At 41.6% G+C, this 23,703-nt stretch overlaps 1 protein-coding gene across 1 annotated transcript in view; it reads right to left on the bottom strand.

The window, feature by feature from the left end:
• Positions 1-23,703, bottom strand: part of LOC126416527 (E3 ubiquitin-protein ligase RNF14-like) — a 79,188-nt gene that overhangs the window by 54,111 nt on the left and 1,374 nt on the right. The window contains exons 3-4 of the mRNA XM_050084274.1: positions 8,467-8,884; positions 6,107-6,372 (exon numbers count right to left, since the gene is read on the bottom strand). Of these exons, the coding sequence (XP_049940231.1) occupies positions 6,107-6,372; positions 8,467-8,884 (684 nt within the window). The remainder of the gene's footprint in view (positions 1-6,106; positions 6,373-8,466; positions 8,885-23,703) is intronic.

The following is a 23,703-nucleotide window of genomic DNA, read 5'->3' as shown; positions in this document are numbered from 1 at the left end:
TAAATTCAAGTGTAATTGTGGCAACTTTTATAGTGACACGATGATCCGTGATACAATCACATACAATGTCCCTGATAGCAGAATTAGAATTAGAGAACTGATTATCAAGTACTCTGATCCTTCACTTCTTAAGTATTACAGACATTAGAACAATTCGATTCTGGCACCACAGCCGCAGATAAATTTGATCAGGACTCAATTCGTCGGGCCCAGTCGGCTCTTGCCAACGACTTCCCCACTCAGCTGCCACAATAAGTGCACACACAGATGTGCAGACAGCCCAGTAAACAAGTAGCCAGGCCTGTAAATCTAGTGAAGTCTTGCCCTCACTGTTTTGCTCGCCATAACCTGTAACTGCCTATCTTGCAATGCGACACATAGATCACGCGTAAAGAAAAGCCATGTCCAGGCAATATGCTTGCAATGGCGAAAGAATGCAAATTCTGCCTGCTCTCGCAGCAACCAGTCTCATGCACATTCTGCGAATGCAGTGTTTGCAAAACTGACTACAGGTTCCTATTTGTAACTCTACAAATTGCTGGCCGCCACGCTGACTTTCAATTGGACACAAGTGCTTCTGTAACTTTGCTTAATCTTGGCAAGTACAAACAGTTAGGCTCACCACAGCTGTCAAACTCTAGCACGCACCTCATTGCATATAACAGACAGGAAATCCCAGTACTTTCACAGTATAGTTTGCCTGCCACTTACAAATCTCACGCTAGGACAGTGAAATTTACTGTGTTGCAATCAACAGACAGTGAAAATATTTTTGGGTAAGATTCATTTGACTTGTTTGGCCTTAGTGTCCAACACAATGTAGCTTCTGTGACTGTTTTTAATCCAAACGACAGTGTAGCTAGGTTACTTAAGAAATTTCCTGAACTCTTTTCTGATGGACTTGGCAAAGCTAATAATTTTGTAGTGCACATTACCCTGAAAGACAACGCACAGCCTAAATTTTTCTGGACTCGGTCTGTTCCCATTGCTTTAAGGGACAAAGTGGCCAGTGAATTAAAAGAATTGCAAGGCAATCATGTGATTGCTCCAATACAAGCTACTCTGTCAGCAAGTCCATTAGTTTTGATGTCCAAGCCTGCTGATTGCATTCACATTTGTGTTGACTTAAACTACAATCAATCCACAGACAATAACCGACACTTATCCATTGCCTCACCCTGAGCTTGGCGCAGGCCATTACTTTTCTAAGATAGATTTGCATGATGCTTATCTGCAAATAAAATTAATTGAAGAATCACAGAAAGTGTTCATTTTTAATACACTGTTCGAACTACCTTGAAGATAGTCATCTGAGGTCGTACGCCAGAGAAACACATTACAAATTTTCGTACTCTTTTTCAAAAGTTCTTAGATGCAGGACTCGAGAGCCATCTCAAAAAGTGTGACTTTTTCCAAACAGAACTACAGTACTTAGGTTATGTGATAAGCAGTCAGGGTGTGCACCCCCTCTAATTTCATTTGCCTGCAATCCATGACCTACCAGTTCCTCGCAATGTATTTGAACTGCAGTCAGTGCTAGGCAAGTTGACATACTACGTTCGTTTCACTCTGAACGCTTCACAGATCGCTTGTATTGGAAAAATGTGCCTTTCGTGTGGACCAAAGAGTGTCACTACGCATTTCAGAAACTCAAAAATGCCTTGCTCAGTGACAGATGTTTAGTATATATTGATCCTGCCAAACCAGTGATTTTGCAAGTAGACGTTTCCTCAAAGGAATTGGCGCGTACTTTCGCACAGAATTGGTGCACAAAAGACATATTGCTTTTGGCTCAAAATTGTTAACACAAACTCAGCGCAGTTATTCACAAATTAAAAAAGAAGCTCTCATTATTGCGTATGGTCACAAGTTCTATTTAGTGACAGATCACAAGCCTTTTCAGTCCTTGTTTCAAACATCAAAGCCGATTCCTACATGTAATGCTCAAAAATTGCTACATTGGGCTTTGCTTTTATCCCTGTAATATCCTTTTACAACACTGAGAATGAGCACATGTGATTGTCCACTGTAAGATTGTACTGAGATCACACCTTGTTGTACTGAAAGGTTACGCCGATGAGCAAAGTATCGGCGCACTGCTGAGTTCTGAATACTGTTCAATGAGCAAGGCGAAGACGTGCGATGTGATGCAACAAAATCTTCAGATCAGGATCCGCTTCCGTGGTCTGAGCGATTTGTCTGCTATTCAATGGAAAAGATTGCAGCAATTCAAAGCCCTGCGCGTTGATCTGGCAACAAGATGTGTCAGAGGAAAGATCGATGAAAATAATCACCTCTTTATAAAATTTTGTAGTTTTTGCACTTGCTATTATTGCTAGATAGGATGTTGTAACAGTTATTTACTACACATAACCGCCCAGTTAAACAGTTTACTAATTTGCTGAAGGCCCAGGAGAACAGAGAGAATGAAATCACAAATATAAGAAGGGAAGAATCTCTGATTGAAGTCCTTGTTTTTAATGTTACAGATTGTCATATGTGAATGGACATGTACCATGAGGAAGAATAGAATGAAAAAAAAATAATAATAATAAATACTTACACAAAAGCAAGTAAAAGAAAACAATCACAGGAAATGCCAAGGTAAGTATGGCTGTACACACAAAGATAGAAATGCAGCAGTCAGATAAAAGAAAAACAACAAATATTTAAAAATGGGAAGAGTTGGTGAACTTCAATAAGGATTTTTGGGTATATTTGCCATATTTAACAAGCAACTGAAAGCAGTTGAGAAAAATTGCACAGCAAAGCAACTGATACCTTCATACAAGAGTACAGTAAGAGAAGCTGTTGCCAGAACAGGTGCGATCTTTCAAGGTATCTCAGTGTGCAAAAATACATTACTGTATGGGTTAAGGCATTCTGTTCCAGTGCCTGCCTGTCGGCTTGCAGCAGGGCACCACAGACACATGTGGGCAAATAGCTGATGTGTGAGCAGTAAAGCTGCTAGGTAAAAGTTCTCCAGCGGCTGAAAGCACACTGTCAGGGTTGGTCAAGTAGTTCACGCATGTGCAGAATGAATGTAATAGGGCTGCCAAGTTGGTAGCCTATACTGGCTGTGCCTGCTCCCGAGTAAGTTGAGCAGTGCTTGGTAGAGTTGAGACAGCCTGGATTAAGAGGTAACATTTTGTATAAAACCAACAAGAGACAATATTATGAAAAGGATAGATTGCTACTCACCGTATTGTGGTGATGTATAGTTGCAGACAGGCACAACAAAAAGACTGCTTAACAAGTAAGCTTTTGGCCAAACGGCCTTCTCCTGAATTAGACTACACATACATTCACGCAAACACAACTCGCGCACACACATGACCACTGCCTCTGCCTCTGGCTGCTGAGGCCAGACTGCGAGCAATAGCACATGATGGGAGAAGCTATCCTTCCAGGTGGTGAGGGTAAGCCTCCTAGGCATGGTCCTGTTGCGGTAATAGTTGTATTTACTTAATTGCAACATAAAAACACATCGTAACTCATATGACTCCTTTACTAGAAAATTATACAACAGAACAACATAAAAACAAATGAAGAAACATAAGTCCGAGACTGCACCAGAGATAATAATTACAAATGGCAATCACTTGCACACAGCATTACACTGCACTTCACCACTCCCCCCTTAGTGTCAACAGTACTTTCTGTTGAAACGGACATGTCGTCCAGAATGGGTTACAACGGGTTGTGCAGAGGCTGCTGATGGTGCATTAGAGGTAGCGTGAGTCCCATTGGAGTTGGTATGACCTTACACTCCTCAAATCTTCGAACTGACTGATCCAGCTAGTTGCATGGAGTCCTATAGTATAATGTGAAGTCTGAACCAAGGTGCAACTTGGCATTTCTCAGTGACAAATCAATGTCACTGGAGAAAAATGTGGTAAGAGACTGAAAAAATTCCACGATCACATCAAGGATTGAATCTCGGAGCTTTTAACATTTACCTACTTAGCTATCTGGTCTTGCACATAAATCGCAGCACATCGTATACGAGGCCAGCACTGATAGTTCTTTTTGAATGTGAAATTATGTTTCAACAACAGGCATTTGTGAGTATAGGGAGAAGAGACCTATTTGATTGTTGGAATATGAAAAAAGCTTTTGTACTCAGAGTATCCGCAATAACGACTGACATCAACTGAACACATGAGAACTGTGATTACCATTGGAGACACACATGCACATGTATTTATGGCCATATTAAAGGTTTTCTAATACCGTATGATTTAATGTGCTGTTCTTCCTCAGTAGTTACCATCTTTAGCTAACACTGCGCGGTGAATTTTTGTTAAATAGTGTGCCAGATTTAAAAATTACTGACATCGCTGCAATACTATTTTTACTAATTAGGGTTTTAAAACAAGAATTATTTATCTCTGCCTTGAGTATGTACACGTTAAGTGTGGCACTGCTCTTACAACCAGCCTGTGGTGAACTTCATCCAGTGGTGATACACCATATAGAAGGGACACTGTGCCTGATGGGAGAAACAATCTGGCTTGGGTGATGGGGTTACTTAGGTGGAATGGGCCAGAAAGTGGGAGGGATGGCAGGGTAGGGGTGAGGGAATGTGTAGTGCTGACTGTAGGAGCGTGCACTGATAGTTATGTGGCTGTGAAAGCAGTCAAGTGATCTACAAACTTGGGTGCAACTACTGAGCTGCTTTCTACTAGGGTGTGACAATCATCAAGCTGTCTGTCCGCACAAATTGCCACAGACAAACTGTGCCTACAAATAGTCACACCACTCAGTTGTTGAACATGCTGTCCAGCAAAATGTGCTTCATTCAATGGCTGCTTCACAGCCTGCACCATTTGGAGCCTTCCTACCAGCATCAGTTTTTCTGAAATGCACAGGTGCGAACCCTGCCTGCAACATATACTACATCCCCATAAACATCTTGCCCCAACCTTAGTTAATCCCCGTCCTTCCCCTCCTTATCCCCTTCCCTGCTCCCGCTCTAGTACTACAAAGCCTTTTATTCCACAAATGCACCCAACAGCCTTTTTCCTCTTCTCTCCTGCTCCCCTTCCCACCAACTCCTCCCCAAATGTTGGATTGCTTCTCCCATCAGACACAGTTGCAGTCTGTAGTACAGACACAGAAATTGGACGTGTGTGTGCGTGTGTGTGTGTGTGTGTGTGTGTGTGTGTGTGTGTGGTTTTCTACATCATGAGGTGGTCTTTTGGCCGAAAGCTTAGATGTATTGTAGTGTTTTCACTGTGCCTGCCTGTCACTCGTCTCCTCTACATGATGAGCAGCAATATATTCTTTTCCTAAGATTGTTATTAATCCATCCTAGACTTTCCATTTTTAATCCAGATGTGGTGGTATTTTGCAAATACCCATTCAGCTACTTCTGATGTAAAAGTATTGACACACACACACACACACACACACACACACACACACACACACACACACACACACACAATATTATAGTGGTATGCCTGTAAGAAGGTAGCTGCATGATGTATTCTGCACAGAGACAGATATGGATGGAGAATATTTTGTGGCATCGTCTGAGCATTCTGCCATGCTATATGCACTCTATAGTAAGACACAACAGCAGCCTGGTATCTTTATCAGACATAAACTGACGTGAAAATCTAAGCTTAAATGTTCTACACTCAAGTCTAAGTGCATGGTAACAGGTCATCATATTGGAATGAAGCTACCTGCTCAACTGCCATGTGGCAATATGGCCCTTGCTGCTGCACATTGCTCTATCACCGACCTTATTACGTGCACACCACTATAGCAGACGTAGAAATAATTTTTTCACTGATAACAAAATGAGAGAAGGACATTCCAATGTACAAAGAAGAACAGTTATAAATAATGTAAGGAATAAACAGACAGTAACTAGGAGTATATAACATATGTAACAATTACTCTGCATTTGTTTCTACTACTCATGTCAGTAGCCACACTGTAATTGCTCGTTTCAATGACCTAAGTGCTTTCTTCTTACTGTGGATCAATTGCTCACATCCTACTCATTTGTCTCTCATATTTTGCATTTATATAGTATATTATACTTGACATTTAAGCCAAACAATTGTCACATTCATATACATGCACAACATACCTGGAAACAGATCTTGCAAGTGTAGAAATTGCGTTTGAAAACTTCTTCATCTCTGATTTTATTGTAGTCCACAATCACTCTAACAACTGAAGTGAATGGACTGATGTCCAGAACGGCACGTGGGTCTCCTGTTCTGCTTTGCCTTGAAGTGAATGCTATGCCATTTGCTTGTGAAGCAGTTTCTGGCATTTCAGATGACTTTTCCAGAATGTTTTCTTTAGTTTCAGTTTTCCTCTGTCTTATCCCTGCGTTATCTTCTTTAGTACCTGCCAGTTTTATAAATAATAAAATTGTTAAACAACTCAATATAAATTAATGCTTATTTTATTATATCAGGCCAGAAGGTTGTAAACTGAAGACATTTTTCAATTATGCTAGTGAAAATTCCAAATGACATGAGCATACATAGGATTGAAATTAACTTTTAAAAGCCTTTATAACTACATTGCCTGACAAAAAAGTGAAGTACCCAGAAGATACTGTAAAGTGTCAATGTAACTTAGTAATCACACTTAGCACCGCTGGGTCTGGAAATGATTAAAATTGCAAATCTCTGTAAAAGGTAAAATTACCACTGGAGTGTACTAGTGTTGTGTGTTCTTACCAGGCCTGGTCAGGTATATACAGGCTGTGCACAGCATTACTTGTGAAGGACACAGAGATACCATATACTTGTGTGAGACTGCGATAACACCTATTAAGAATATGAAAGGAGCCCCATTTCAGGTCTCCATTTGGCTGTCTGGTCGAATCATGCAATATCCATATTTTTGAGGCATTCAGATGTAATTGTGTCAACACTGGATTGCACTGGAATGTGAGGACAGGCATACACATAGTCAAAGTTGTCAGGTCTGACCGTCACAAGGGAGGATAGCCATACTGTATATCAAGCACCACATTGTAACCTCTTAACATCTGCGCCTGGCATCCAAGAACAAGCAATGGATTCACTGCAACTTGATGTGTCATCCTGCACCACTGGTCAGAGACTAAAAGCAGCCAGACAAGGGAATAAATATCTCATGCACATGCTGCTGCTAACACAGCATAAACGGCTTTGTTGGAGTGGCACCTTGAGGGAGGAAGCACAGACCGCTGATTAATAGCATCACACTGTGTTCAGTGATGAAATGTGGTTCTGCACTTCCCCAGATGACCATCAGTGAATATCGCAGTGACCCGGGAACAGGGTCCATTCTTTCAATGTTTTTCGAGATGCACAGCCTTGTTAACCTGGCATTATGGCACTAGGAGCTACTGGGAGGGGGTGGGGGGTGGGGTGTGTGTGTGTGTGTGTGTGGGGGGGGGGGGGGGGGAGGCACGTTTCTCCAATGTTCTGAATATAATAAGATTATTTTCTTTCAGAACAATCAGTAGAACACATCACTAGTGATCAAAATTATAAACTTTCATGGCTATGTAAGACTTGTTATATGTACGACTGTTTCTCAGTATTTTAGGCCAATGTTCTGTATTTAATGTTTTTGTTCCTGTGGGTGGCCAAAATTCAACAACAGTAGTCACTTCATAACTGAAGCTTCCTTATACTGAGGCCACTGATTACACATCTCACCATGTGCTATTGTACCAAAACAAATCTCAAAAGTCGTGGGTGGCTTTCCTACCTATTTCCGAAATATTCCTATTTCCTGCAACATTTTCCTTTCTCTTGCTGTGCGAAAAAGCTTATCCAAAATCCAGTGTTTCTTATGTCTGCTTTCATTCATCTGTTACTGCCATTTGCTACAAATCCTTTTCTACATTTTTAGTAATTTTTTTCTGCTGTTTCACACTTCTGTGGATCGAAAATAATGTACCATGTAAGGTTACAATTGTCTTTAATACTTCTTACACCCACAGTCTAAGATGCAACTAAATTTTTCTGTGTTTACAAAAATCCCTTAGTGTCAGGTTGTTTTACGTAACGAAAATTGTGTATAAGCTAACATTCACAATGGGAAGTCCTGGACAGAATGACAACAGTAGGGAAAGGACAAGTTGCTACAACCCACATAAAAGGGTTTGAGTTGCCGACAGGCACAATGAAAAAGAATTTCTGAAACAGAAGCACACACATTCACAGCTTACACACAAATGGCCACTGTTGTCTCCTTAGCACCCGGAGACTGTGTGTGTGTGTGTGTGTGTGTGTGTGTGTGTGTGTGGTGGGGTGGGGGGGCGCTATTTCTGATGAAGGGGACAGTCCAAAAGCTGAACATTTCTAGCATTCTTTTTCACTGTGCTTGTTTGTGACCCAATGCCATCTTTATGTGATGAGTAGCTACCTATTCTTTCCATATTGTAACTAAAAATCACAATCACTTTATACATGTGACACAGTCCTCAAGAAAACTTACCTGTATCACTTTCACTAGGTGGCGATGGAGTGTAGGTGTAACGATTTTCCCAGTTTCTTTGGGATTTCCAGTTAGTTCTATATCCTCTTCTTCCTCTGCTTGAGTAACCCCGACCACGAGTGTTGTGGCCTAGCTTCTTGTCTTTCCCATCTGTAGTCAAAAATATATTCCTGAGACTTTTGTTTCCATGTTTGTTTTCATTACTGCTTGGATCAAAAATAACCTTCTGAATGTTCTCTGATCGATGATTGGCAATGAACTTCTGGTTGAAAGTGTACATTGCACTCAGATCTAGCTTTTCTTCATGGCCTAGAAATTTCAGTGCTTCCTCTTTCAGAAACTGAGTCCAAAGGAAAAGTATTTCCATGCCTTTGTTTTCTTCCCATATATCATCTAATTTTCTGCACAATTTTGAAATCTGAAACAAAATGTTAATGTATTTGGTCAAAATTTATTAGTGAGAAGCATGTTTACAGAGAGATACTATTAAAATGTCCAGTGATACTTTAAAACACCCCCCCCCCCCCCCCACATACTTAGGACATTCAATGAGATTATTAGCACTATTGCATAAAATAGAGTGCTTACAGTATCTAATATTCATATTACTAAATGAAACATAATTAAAAGGTCAGTTACAAATGTCTCCTAGTCTGCCACACATTTAAACTTAAGAATAATGCTTTTAAATACTGGTACTAGAGACAGAGAGGAGGGTGGGGGTGGGGGGAGAGAGGGGGAGGGAGGGAGAGAGAGAGAGAGAGAGAGAGAGAGAGAGAGAGAGAGAGAGAGAGAGAGCGCATTTTCTCTGACGTTTCAGCAGATATTTGCAATTTCATTTTTCAATGTGTAGTTGGCGCCACCTCAAACGAATATTGCCCACTATGTGTTTCATCTAACACCCAGCGATGACAGAAAGCACTGGTTTGTTTTTCGTCACAAATAAATTTGTTATTAAAGTGGAATTTCATGTGCCTGTTCAATAGAGCCATGTCAAGCAAGTCATTTTATCAATATTTATTATCAGGGACAGTAAAACACTAAGAATAACCAGTGCTCCAGCAACAACTGAGCAGCACTGCCTCAAGGTGGTAGCAGCCAGTATGGGTGACGGCACTGTTCTACATCTACATTTACATTGATACTCCGCAAGCCACCCAACGGTGTGTGGCGGAGGGCACTTTACGTGCCACTGTCATTACCTCTCTTTCCTGTTCCAGTCGCGTATGGTTCGCGGGAAGAACGACTGTCTGAAAGCCTCCGTGTGCGCTCTAATCTCTCTAATTTTACATTCGTGATCTCCTCGGGAGGTATAAGTAGGGGGAAGCAATATATTCGATACCTCATCCAGAAGCGCACCCTCTCGAAACCTGGCGAGCAAGCTACACCGCGATGCAGAGCGCCTCTCTTGCAGAGTCTGCCACTTGAGTTTATTAAACATCTCCGTAACGCTATCACGGTTACCAAATAACCCTGTGACGAAACGCGCCGCTCTTCTTTGGATCTTTTCTATCTCCTCCGTCAGACCGATCTGGTACGGATCCCACACTGATGAGCAATACTCAAGTATAGGTCGAACGAGTGTTTTGTAAGCCACCTCCTTTGTTGATGGACTACATTTTCTAAGCACTCTCCCAATGAATCTCAACCTGGTACCCGCCTTACCAACAATTAATTTTATATGATCATTCCACTTCAAATCGTTCCGCACGCATACTCCCAGATATTTTACAGAAGTAACTGCTACCAGTGTTTGTTCCGCTATCATATAATCATACAATAAAGGATCCTTCTTTCTATGTATTCCTTCTTTCTATGTATTCCCTGCTAGAAGACTGGTTACTCTGTTTTAGTGTCCCTATTAATATGTATCGACAAAATGAATACTGCACCAAACAAATAAATTGTTTAAAAATAATTCTGTTTGTAAAAGTAAACAAACTGATGCTTTCCGTCAACATTGGGCACCACAAGAAAGATGTGATGACCACTATTTACAGCATGCGTGAAAGAATATCATGTCTGTTTTGCATTTTTAGAGCTATCACTAAACATGATTTCAGCGCCTTGGTATTCTCATAGAACTGAAAGAATGATATGTCTGAAAACAATATGGGGGTGACAGATTTTAGACTCTTGGAATAGGTTTAGCTGGACCTATAGTCTGTGTACACACCATGGGGTCTGGCCTGGACACGGACCACCAAACAAAATGGGAGCAATATATACAAATAGGGTCACTCTCCAGGTATATTCGAGTTTCCAAATGCATTCCTATATTCCTATTTCAAAGCTTGAACTGGATCTCTCTCTCTCGTGTGTGTGTGTGTGTGTGTGTGTGTGTGTGTGTGTGTGTGTCGGAGGGGGGGGGGGGGGGGGGGGGGGGGACGACGACATATTCCTGGAAGAAAAAATTAACAGTTAATTCAGATGGCTAGGGTGGGGCCAGTAATGGCATGTAAAGCCGCACATGTGCATTATATGCTGCACACATGCAGTCCATGGCTCAGTCTGTCTTTACACTACTCAGTATGTTTCGTCTTTGCTCAGTCCTTCTGGGAACTGTTTATGGAAGCAACAGAACCACTGAAACATTGTCATAGGCATTACTGTGCCTAGACCAATGCACTGAGGTAACAAGACTAGAAGAGTACATGTCAGATTGATGGCTGGGAAAGTGCCAAAGCTGCACTAAAATGTGCAGATTTTCCGTCATTGAGATAACACAGGCTAAAATCAGACAGTAGTTGTTCTATCAGAGGACACCTTCCAAGGTGCTTTTTACTTCCCCACTGAAGTGACTGAACATGAGGAATAGTTCCGGGTGAGGGGGGAGTTGCTTTGTTGGTTGATCGTCTTTGGATACATTATCTTCCTGTCTGGAGAAGGCACGTAAATACTACACCGGATGAATCAGAGGTCACTCAAACCCACAGGGCTACCGCTGTACGAAGACGCACCCATTCACCATGAACATATGTCCGAATGAGCATACAGATTCCTCCTCGGGATGTAAGGGGCTGGTACAGTTCCTACAGAAGGGATGGTAAAGTTTGTAGGTAAGGTGTGGTTACCAGAGAACTGTGCAGACTGCCAAGTAGGATGATGGTAAAACGCCCATACATGATCATACTTGTTTGTCAGATTCACTTGTTTCTGCTCACAGGCTTGTCAAACAAGCCTGTACATATACCAGCAAAGTGTCAACTTAACTTCACTTCTGAAACTGACGTTGTTCACATTGTGCAGTACTCTGACTGTAGTGGGAATGGCTACCAATGCAAAGTATTACTTGCATTGACTTTAGCACTGTGTAGAAAGAAAAACAAAACAAGATGCTGGTCCAGGGAATGGTTAAAATTTACAAAAATATATCCATGAAAATGTGCTACGAGAAATAAACATGCAGAACCTGTTATTTACATCAACTTTCTCCAAATGGACAGTTAAACTTTCAAAAACCGAGTTATTTTGCCCTCACACAGAAAAAGGTTACACAAGTAAGAAAAAAATCTCTTCTACTTTGTCCTCTAATGACAGTTCATTAAAATACCACAACATGTGAATATATACACTGTCTGTGGAAGGTCTGGAGAACTTCAACAACTTTTTTTCTTTCTCACTCTCACTTTTATATTGTGTGTTCAAAATTTATCTTCTTAACCACTTCCTGAGTGATATATGGCTTGGAAGGATGCAACACCTCTACCATTTTGGTAATTGCCAGTGATATTTTGTTCTTTTTTCTTTATTTCAGTCTCCATAGTTTTGGAAACTCATGATACAGGGAGATAAATTTTAATCAAACTCTTTTTAAATAGACATGCACAGTGAAACATAAGACAATATCAATGTCTCTTACCTTGTAAAATCTGCCACCAATCAAAATTTCTCAGAAACACATTAAACACACAATATTTGACAAACACATCTAACAAGAGACACGCCACATCAAATATTGGATATTGTGTAAAGAGGAATTGCTGTTACAGTTCAAATGTGCCTGCACTTCTGGTCAGGTGAGTACAGAGTTATAAATACAAAATCAAATAGGGGTAATGCAGGAGTAGATTTAATAACGAATAAAAAATAGGAGCATGGGTAAGCTACTACGAACAGCACAGTGAACACATTATTGTACCCAAGATAGATACGAAGCCCACGCCTACGACAGTAGTACAAGTTTATATGCTAACTAGCACGTAGATGACAAACAGATGGAAGAAATGTATGATAAGATAAAAGAAATTATTCAGTCTGGGAATGGAGACAAAAATTTAATAGTCATGGGGGACTGGAATTAGATAGTAGGAAAAGGAAGAGAAGGAAAAGTAGTAGATGAATATGGAATGGGGTTAAGGAATGAAAGAGGAAGCTGCCTGGTAGAATTCTGCACGGAGCATAACTTAATCATAGCGAACACTAGGTTTAAGAATCATGAAAGAAGGTCGTATACGTGGAAGAGGCCTGGAGACACTGGAGGTTTCAAATGGATTATATAATGGTAAGAGAGATTTAGGAACCAGGTTATAAATTTTAAGACTTTTCCAGGAGCATATGTGGACTTTGACCACAATCTATTAGTTATGAACTGTAGATTAAAACTGAAGAAACTGTGAAAAAGGGATAATTTAAGGAGTTGGGACCTGGACAAACTGAAAGAACCAGAGGTTGTAGAGTGCTTCAGAGAGCATTAGGGAACGACTGACAAGATAGGGGGAAAGAAATACAATAGAAGAAGAATGAGAGATGAAATAGTGAAGGCAGCAGAGGATCACATAGGTAAAAAGACGAGGGCTGGTAGAAATCCCTGGGCAACAGAAGAGATACTCAATTTAATTGATTAAATGAGAAAATATGAAATGCAGTAAATGAAGCAGGCAAGGAGGAATACAAACGTCTCAAAAATGAGATCGATAGGCAGTGAAAAATGGCTAAGCAGGGATGGCTAGAGGACAAAAGTAAGGACGTAGAGGCATATATCACTAGGGGTAAATAGATACTGCCTACAGAAAAATTACAGAGACTTTTGGAGAAAAGAGAGCCACTTGTATGAAGATCAAGAGCTCAGATGAAAAACCATTTCTATACAAGGAAGGGAAAGCAGAAAGGTGGAAGGAGTATATAGAGGGTCGAGGGTCAATACAAGGGTGATGTACTTCAGGGCAATATTATGGAAATGGAAGAGGATGAAGATGAAATGGGAGACATGATACTGCGTGAAGAGTTTGACAGAACACTGGAAGACATAAGTCGAAACAAGGCCCCGGGAGTAGACAACATTCCATTAGAACTACTGATAGCCTTGGGACAGCCAGCCCTGACAAAACTGTACCATCTTGTGAGTAAGATGTATGAGACAGGCAAAATACCCCTCAGACTTCAAGAAGAATATAATAATTCCAATCCCAAAGAAAGCAGGTGTTGACAGGTGTGAAAATTACCGAACTATCAGCTTAATAAGTCACGGCTGCAAAACAGTGACACGAATTCTTTACAGACGAATGGAAAAACTGGTAGAAGTCAATCTCAGGGAAGATCAGTTTGGATTCTGTAGAAATGTCGGAACACGTGAGGCAATACTGACTCTACGACTTATCGTGGAAGACAGATTAAGGAAAGGCAAACCTACATTTCTAGCATTTGTAGACTTAGAGAAAGCTTTTGACAATGTTGACTGGAATACTCTCTCTCAAATTCTGAAGGTGGCAGGGGTCAAATACAGGGAGCAAAAGGCTATTTACAATTTGCACAGAAAACAGATGGCAGTTATAAGAGTCGAGGGGCATTTAAGGGAAGCAGTGGTTGGGAAGGGAGTGAGACATGGGTGTAAGCCTATCCCCGATGTCATTCAATCTGTATATTGAGCAAGCAGTAAAGGAAACAAAAGAAAAATTTGGAGTAGGAATTAAAATCCATGGAGAAGAGAAATAAAAACTATGAGGTTTGCCGATGACATTGTAGTTCTGTCAGAGACAGCAAAGGACCTGGAACAGCAGTTGAATGGAATGGACAGTGTCTTGAAAGGAGGATATAATATGAACACCAACAAAAGCAAAACGAGGATAATGGAATGTAGTCAAATGAAAGCAGAAGATGCTGAGGGAATTAGATTAGGAAATGATATGCTTAAAGTAGTAGATGACTTTTACTATTTGGGGAGCAAAATAACCGATGATGGTTGAAGTAGAGAGGATATAAAACGTAGACCGGCAATGGCAAGGAAAGTGTTCCTGAAGAAGAGAAATTTGTTAACATCAAGTATAGATTTAAGTGAGTAACGCCTGTGACTGGGCAGAGGATGCTGTTTTGATCAAGAATGACCCAGATCTAATTCTGGACAATCCCTCCACCTACCCAAACTTGTCCTCTAAATGTTCAACAAAAAACTGAGGCTTCGTCGTCATGAAAGATTCCCCATCAGCTCTCAAACATACCAGGTACCGGGGCGAATAAGATCCACTGCCATCCTTAGCCTGACATTCTTCCCACGGTGCAGCCGGGGAGGGGAACAATTTGGGGTCAAACTTCTGAGCAACGAATTGAGCTCGTGAATGCTTAGAGACTGCTGGTGTTTCACCACTAGCAAGAGATGATGTACTTCACTTCATCGCGTGTCATCCACCTTGATGTCACCCAATCCAATCAGGGGTCCTCCCCACGGGTGCCACCCAGCCGCAGCAAAGCCCACCTGGCAGGATGGCCATTGCCAGGAGTCCTGATGCCTCAGGGGGATGGGCATCTACCCCTTGGCATACGTGGGGAGTTAATGGCGCAGGTATCAGCAGAGCGATACCTGTGTGGTCAAGGGGCTACAACTAACAGGGTACATGGTGGCCCCACCACAATGGACTGGCTACCCTGCTGGATATCAGGTGCAAAAAAGTCTATGGTCATCATCGATGCAGAAAGCGACACTGCATAGTGCATGGTGGAAAACGCACCCAGGAAGGTGTCCTTGCCGAAGAGACGGAGAATGAGTGGGACTGAAATGCGACGACAAGAAAGTGGGCTAAAGATCTCAATGCACGATGGACACAATGCATCATGTAAGGCACCCTTCCCCAATTGGCTCGCTCTTCGGGAAAATTTTGAAGAATGGAGGTCAAACCCTACAGGGGACCATCACATAAAGGCCGAACCGTGCGAAACTCCTTTTAGTCGCCTCTTACGACAGGCAGGAATACCTCAGGCGGGGGCACAGGATAGATGGTTGATTTGAGTACCCAGTATACTCATATTGGGGGTAACATTGTGATCCCTTCAGAGTGACTGTATCAAATGGGACTGATCTGTTTGCAGGAGACAAATGCCAGCTATGGTATTGTAGTAGTTTGCAGAAAGAATGAGATCTCTCTTCCTGGCTAGCCTCCAGCTGCAACTACAAACCACAGCCCTGTTGAAAATGTACAGGCAGAAATGAAACATACTTGCGAGAGAAGTAGCCTCATCTCGCAATGAGCACCTGCAATCAATTTTGGAATGTTATACTAAATGCCTGGGAGGAGGTAGTCGAAAATGGGAACATTACTTACCTGTCTAATTTATTGTGTACGGTTATTTTACAAATTTTATGAATGTCTGAATTGTATGTTCTTTTGTTGAAAGGTAGGAATTTAAGCTTGCAAGTGACAGGTTGGGTATAATTGGATATAAAGTAGCCAGTGAGTGAGCATGACAGGCAGATGGAAGTGCAGCGCACTACGAACAGTCAGAGTTAATACAGTGAGATAGGCATTCATCAGTGCAATCAATTCTCTGAAAGGATAATTTGTGTAACAATATATTAAATTTTGATCAGCATGGTGTAAAGCTGTCATAGGAAGATGTGTACTGAATTTCAGGAGATTGAAGTGCACTGTTGGGCACTATTACAAAAGAATTGCTAGTTTGATGGAATTGCTAACCACTGTCAAGTTGAAGTCAAGTGTATGCTGTTTATGGATCATTAAATGAAGACTGAAATTATATTCAATCAAAAAATGTTTGTGAAAATAATATTTTTACCCATTTCACCTGACTGTATTAGGTAATGTGACTTTACAGCAAAACAGGGGTGCGTATGCTTGATTATGAGGAAGAGCCTACAAATAATTATACAATCTGAAGCTAAAGGTTCAGTTCAAAAGTTTGTAAAAGTTTTCCACTCAGTCGAAGCTGCAGGAGCCAACTGCCTACATAGCAGTTTGTCACTGAACTACGATGATCTCCGCAGTTTCATGCACACTGTATTATAATTATTATAAACGAAAAGAAATAACAGAACATTACAGGAATCACTGAAGTTTCAGAGACTGGCTGACCTACTACAAATATGTGATTTGTGGTTTGCGTACATGAGGGAGCAGATAATTAATTCAGACTGACGATGATCTTGGTGAACAAATCTTGGCAGTGTATGTAATTACTGGTGTGTGGTGAGATGATTGACTATACAGTTTACATTAACCTCCTGAAGATTAATTACTTTGTTGATATATACTGGGTATATCAAAAAGAATCATCCAATTATAGAAAAATCATAACTTCTATATTATTTGAGATACGCACATGAACAACATACTGTTGGGAAGAGCAAACTCTCAAGTTTACACGGTTCCTGCTTGTAGCAGTAGTGCGTGCCCACTGCAGTTCTAGTAAAATGGAGTCGGGCCAACAAAGCATTTTGTTTTATACATTTTGCACAGTGCAGGTCAGTAATAACTCTTCATCGTAACTTTCATACTATGTATAGTGTGGGTCCTCCTACAGTACAGAGCATTAGATGATGGCATGAACAATTGCGAGAAACAGGTTGTTTGTGTAAAGGCAAATTGCCGGGCCGTCCCCTGGTGTCTGACACAGACGTCAAACACATCCGCCATAGTTTTCACAAGGAGTCTGCAGAAATCTTGTTCACCGTGAAGCTCGACAGCTCAGCATGCCCCTGATGTCACATGGCGTGTGTTGCATCGACGTTTACACATGAAACCATACAAAATTCAGCTACTGCAAGCTCTTTATGAAAGTGATGAACAACAATGTGTGGAGTTGGGTAATTTCATTCTTGGCAAGAGTGAGTATGACAGTATTCTTCCACACTTAGTGTTTAGTGACGAGGCAACCTTCCATTTAAATGGAAAGGTGAACCATCAATGTGAGAATATGGGATACGGCACAACCACATGAAGTTGTAATACAGCATGAGAGGACTCTCCAAAATTTAATGTGTTTTGTGCAGTTTCATGCGAAAAGGTATTTGGTCCATTTTTCTTTGTGGAAAACACTTGTTACGGGAAGCAAATATCGTGATATGGTTGAGAACTTTCCCACAGTTGGAAACTGATTCGAACGACTTCATTTACCAACAAGATGGGGCACCGCCACACTGGTATCTGGAAGTGCAGGAATTTTTAAATCAAAGGATTACTGAATGATGGATTGGTCGCACTGGACCAAATGATTCAGCCTTACATTACTAGCCTCCAAGGTCACCGGAACTGACTAAATCTGATTATTTTTGTGGGGGTATTAGAGGAGGAAAGTTGCTACTCAGCATATAGCAGATGTGCTGAATCGCGATAGGCACAACAAAAAGATTCACGGTTGTAGCTTTCGGCCATTAAGGCCTTTGTCAGCAGTACACACACACACACACACACACACACACACACACACACACACAAACTTGCACACATGTCTGCAGTCTCAGACAACTGAAACCACATTGCGAGCAGCACTAACAGTGCATGATGGGAGTGGTGACTGGTTGGGGTAAGGAGGAGGCTGGGATGGGGAGTGATAGTATGGTCGGGGTGGCGCAGTTTAGACAGAGGGCAGGAGAGAAGTTGGGGAGGGTGGGGTGGGGGGGTAAGTAGCGGAAAGGTGAGAAATGAAAAGAAATTAAAAGACTGGGTGTGGCAGTGAAACGATGGCTGTGTAGTGCTGGAATGGGAACAGGGAGGGGGCTGGATGGGTGAGGACAGTGACTAATGAAGGTTGAGGCCAGGAGGGTTAGGGGAACGTAGGATGTATTGCAGGGTAAGTTCCCACCTGCGCAATTCAGGAAAGCTGATGTTGGTGGGAAGGATCCATATGGCACACGCTGTAAAACAGTCACTGAGATGAGGGATCTCATGTTTGGCAGCGTGTTCAGCAACAGGATGGTCCACTTGTTTTTTGGCCACAGTTTGTCGGTGTTCATTCTTGTGGACAGACAGCTTGTTGGTTGTGATGCCTACATAGAATGCAACACAGTGGTTGCAGCTTAGCTTGTAAATCACGTGACTGATTTCACAGGTAGCCCTCCCTTTGATGGGATAGGTAATGTTAGTGAGCGGACTGGAGTAGGTGGTGGTAGGAGGATGTATGGGATAGGTCTTGTATCTAGGTCTATTATAGGGGTATGAGCCATGAGGTAAGGGATGGGGAGCAGGGGTTGTGTAACAATGGATGAGTATATTGTGTATGTTCTGTGGATGGCGGAATACCACTGTAGGAGGGGTTGGAAGGATAGTGGGTAGGACATTTCTCATTTGAGGGCATGACAAGAGGTAATTGAAACCCTGGCAGAGAATGTAATTCAGTCGCTCCAGTCCCAGATGGTACTGGGGAATGCTCCTCTGTGGCCGGACTGTGGGACTTTGTGAGGTGGTGGGAGACTGGAAAGATAAGGCACGGGAGATTTGTTTTTGTACAAGGTTGGGAGGATAATTACGGTCAGTGAAGGTTTCAGTGAGACCCTCGATATATTTTGAGAAGGACTGCTCATCACTGCAGATGAGACCACCATGGGTGGCTAGGCTGTACAGAAGGGACTTCTTGGTATGGAATGGGTGGGAGCTGCCAAAGTGGAGGTGTTGCTGGTGGTTAGTAGGTTTGATATGGACGGAGGTACTGATGCAGTTATCTCTGAGGTGGACGTCAACATCTAGGAAGGTGGCTTGTTGGGTTAAGTAGGTCCAGGTGAAGCAAATGGGAGAGAAGTAGTTGAGATTCTGGAGGAATTTGAATAGGGTGTCCTCACCTTCAATCCATATACAAAAATGTCATCAATGAATCTGAGCCAAGTGAGTGGTTTAGGATTCTGGTTTTTTAAGGAGGATTCCTCTAGATGGCCCATGAATAGGTTAGCATAGGTTGGCGCCATGTGGGTGTCCATAGTCGTACGCTGAATTTGTTTGTAGGTAATGCCTTCAAAGGAGAAGTAATTGTGGGTGAGGATATAGTTGATCATGGTGACTAGGAAGGAGGTGGTTGTTTTGGAATCCATAGGGTGTCTGGGAAGATAGTGTTGGGTAGCAGTAAGGCCATGGGCATTAGGAATGTTAGTGTACAGGGATGTGGCATCAACAGTGATGAGCAGGCCACCATGTGGTAAAGGGACAGGAACTGCGGAGACTCGATGGATGAATTGGTTGGTGTCTTTTATATAGGAGGATAGGTTGAAGGTGTTGGTCTAAGAGAGCAGAGATTCTCTGTGGCGGCACAGTAACCAGCCACAATGGGGTGGCCTGGCTGGTTGGGTTTATGGACTTCAAGAAGCATATAGAAGGTGGGAGTGCAGGAAGTGGTAGGGGCAAGTAGAGAGATGGACTCTGGGGAGAGGTTCTGGCATGGGCCTAAGGATTTGAGTAGTGACTGGAGATCCTGTTGGATTACTGGAATGTGGTCACTGTGGCAAGATTTGTAGGTGGCAGTATCTGACAGCTGACTGAGTCCCTCTGCCACGTAATCCTTGCAGTTCAAAACAACGGTGGTGGAGCCTTTGTCTGGAGGTAGGATTATAAGGTCGGGGTCAGTTTTAAGATTGTGGACTGTGTTTTTTTTCTGCAGATGTAATGTTAATTTGCATGTTGAGGGATTTGGGGAATGATGGTGAGGCAAGATTACTGGTTAAGAAATTCTGGGAAGTTAACAGGGGGTGGTTTGGAGGCAGCGGGGGTGGATTTCGGTTGGATAGAGGAATGAACTAAGTTAGGCAAGGTTCAGTATTGGTGTGTGTGTGTGTGTGTGTGTGTGTGTGTGTGTGTGTGTACTGCTGATAAACGCCTTAATGGCCAAAATCTATAATTGTGGCTGGCCGAAGTGGCTGAGTGGTTCTAGGTGCTACAGTCTGGAACCGCCCGACCACTACGGTCGCAGGTTCGAATCCTGCCTCGGGCATGGATGTGTGTGATGTCCTTAGGTTAGTTAGGTTTACGTAGTTCCAAGTTCTAGGGGACTGATGACCTCAGAAGTCAAGTCCCATAGTGCTCAGAGCCATCTGAACCATTTTTTCTATAATTGTGTGAATCTTTTTGTTGTGCCTATCGCGACTCAGCATCTCAGCTATATAGAGAGTAGCAACTTTTCTTCTCTAATATTGTTACATCCCAATCTGGATTTTCCATTGTTTGATTTTATTTTTGTGGGGGGTAATAATAGACTGTTTACGTGTCTCTGTTGCCAACAATGATAAATAAACTGAGAGATCGCATAACAGCAGCTGTAGAAGCTGTAACTCAAGACATGCTTGCTGTAGCGTGCGAACAATCTGAATACCGCACTGACGTAAGCTGTGCATCTCAAGGGAGGCATATTTAACACCTATGAAGAGGTATGAAAAAAAAAAAAACTTTTTGAATTTCCCGTTCACCAGAAAACAAAATTCATTACATATGTTTATTAGTTTCAGAAATATAGATGTGGCAAATTGGTTGATTCTTTTTGATACACCCTGTACTTTATTGGTTTAATAGCCACGACATGAAGAGAGAACGACATTCTGAAATTTATTTTGTGGAGAAATTTCAAATAGCAATTTTGATCATGCAGACTGACTGTATGTTTGTACTGTATGAGTGGGTGGATAGGACATACAAATGCATACACCACTTGCAACATATTTATTCGAGATCATTCTGTACTAGAGAGACTTTCCACATACAATCAGATGACCACAATTACACGGCCACATAGTAACTAAGTGGTAGACATCAGTACACAGACACATACCTAACAACTTCACACTAATAATGGCAAGGACAATACATCTCGAAGATACCCCTCCTAAAAGGATGCTGGTGGTCACTGAAGTGTATGACCTTTGAATTTGACAAAGAGGGATTAAATCCAAATCCTACTGTCATGCGCCTGCTTATGAGCCTCTTGAGTCCATCACCAAACTATGAAGTCACTCTACCAAGTTCTGCAATATTCATGTATTTCATACTGCTCTTCTGCACTTGGTGCCATATCTCAACTTTAAGTCCCTTTTCCACAGTACTGTACACTCTTGTGTTACTGGCTCTTGCATAAAGCAATAAAAATTTCAGTGACAAACTTTTGCGCTGTCAAGTGTACATGATAACACTCCAACCTGCTTATAATGGAGTGGCTACTGAGTTTGGATCTCAGCCTACGTTGGGCTTCACCAAGGTCAGGGTGCCACGATGGCTGCACTCAGGTGGCCACCTGCTGCTACATTGGATGCCCTCCACTGCACAGTTCACACAGAAAAAGGAATGCTTGGGAGCAGCACTGAGGTTGACATTAGGAGACTTACAGTGAGAGAACAGGTAGAGACTGCAATTGTGTAACATAAAAAATTGGTGTACTGCAGTAATTCAAAGCTCATGCTTGCTTCTGTGAACTTAAAAATTTCTTGAGCTCACTTTGTGAATTTCTAACTGTTCAGTTAATGAAATAGCAAATTCATTATGTTAACTACAACCACAGTTTAAAACAAGAGGAGTATGCTGTTTCCTGTGGTATGTCTTTTCCATAATAAGACTGAGCCGTTCAATTGGTTTTGATGGTGGCCTACTCCAGCCCTGACAAGTATCAACAGTTACTGGGAATACGGAAGTGTTCAATTTGACCCGTCTGCTTTGACCCATGACGTCATCAATATGGTGGAAATGGCTATTCTACGCATCTCCAATATGGGGCCTATGATATCACTACATAAACACGGCAACAAACACAAAAATACGTATAAATATGACAATAACATCTCCCTCCAAAAATAAAATCAAATTAATGGGACAACCACAGAAAACTGGGGGTTTAGGGAGGGGACAACTAAAATATAGCAGTAAAAAAAAAAAAACCACGATCCCAAAACACACAAGATGAAAAAAAATAAAAAAAAAATAATAATTTTACAAAATCTACAGGAATCAGACACTTCCCTAAAATTGTCAACTGCAGCTGACAATACCAAAACACCAACACCTACAGCAAAAACTACTGAAATTGGAATTAGACATTTCCCTAGACAACAGCTGGTGGTGCCAAAACACCTATAACTACATATAAAAATAAGAAAATTGGAATCAGTCAACTATAAAGGTCAACTATAATTACTTATACGAAAAAACCAACACCAACTAAAAAAAAAAAAAAAAAAACAACAACAACAACACACCACCTCAAAAATTAAAAACTTAAACATCCCTAAGTAAATTAAAACACATTCAATACACAAAACATTACAGCTCGAGAAAAATAGACCAAAAAAACAATTACTTACAACCAACAAATTTCGGCCAGCCATACCAAACACACACACACACACACACACACACACCACACAACGCCATCAAACACAACAAGACGACATCTACAAACACAACCAACTCAAACTCCGTGCCGTAATGATGTCACACACAACAACACCCTTACGTCATGGGTCAAAGGAGACGGGTGGAATCTGACACTTCCGTTAACCCCAGTTACTGACTAATTTCACAAGACATTCTCATGCTCTAATCCCAGTTGGTTTGCATACTCCCTTTTTTCTGAAAAACTGCTCAAAACACGATTAAACGACTTTATTGTACAAAATTACAGGAGTGAAAGATCTTTAGAGCAAGTCTCATGAGGCAAGGCCATCTAGGTGAAGGTTTACTCACCAGCCTCAACAAATCCGCTAGGTATCAATATGGTTTGACTAGATCTGCCTGCCTTGTAGAACCACATAAAATGCATCTTTATTGAAGCTGGGATCAAACAAATGCCTTGTAAAACCACAGGAAGTGAGACCTCTGAACTCCCCAGCTTTATTTGACAATACATTTAAGAATGTGAAGATCTTTCTGGTATCTGATTTTCAGCTCCACACCATGCCAATTTACTACAAAAATGACACATTTTAAGTGTGAGGACTGCAACAAACAATATCAAGTGAGATATGCATTGTAAGTGATGATCAAAATTTGATGTTGGCAGTTTATTAAATTAGTTACATGTTTGTAAGCTCATTTCAAAGTTTTC

This window comes from Schistocerca serialis, chromosome 8 (assembly GCF_023864345.2).
Source record: "Schistocerca serialis cubense isolate TAMUIC-IGC-003099 chromosome 8, iqSchSeri2.2, whole genome shotgun sequence".
Classification (NCBI taxonomy): domain Eukaryota; kingdom Metazoa; phylum Arthropoda; class Insecta; order Orthoptera; family Acrididae; genus Schistocerca; species Schistocerca serialis.
This window is presented reverse-complemented; position numbering and strand designations above follow the sequence as displayed.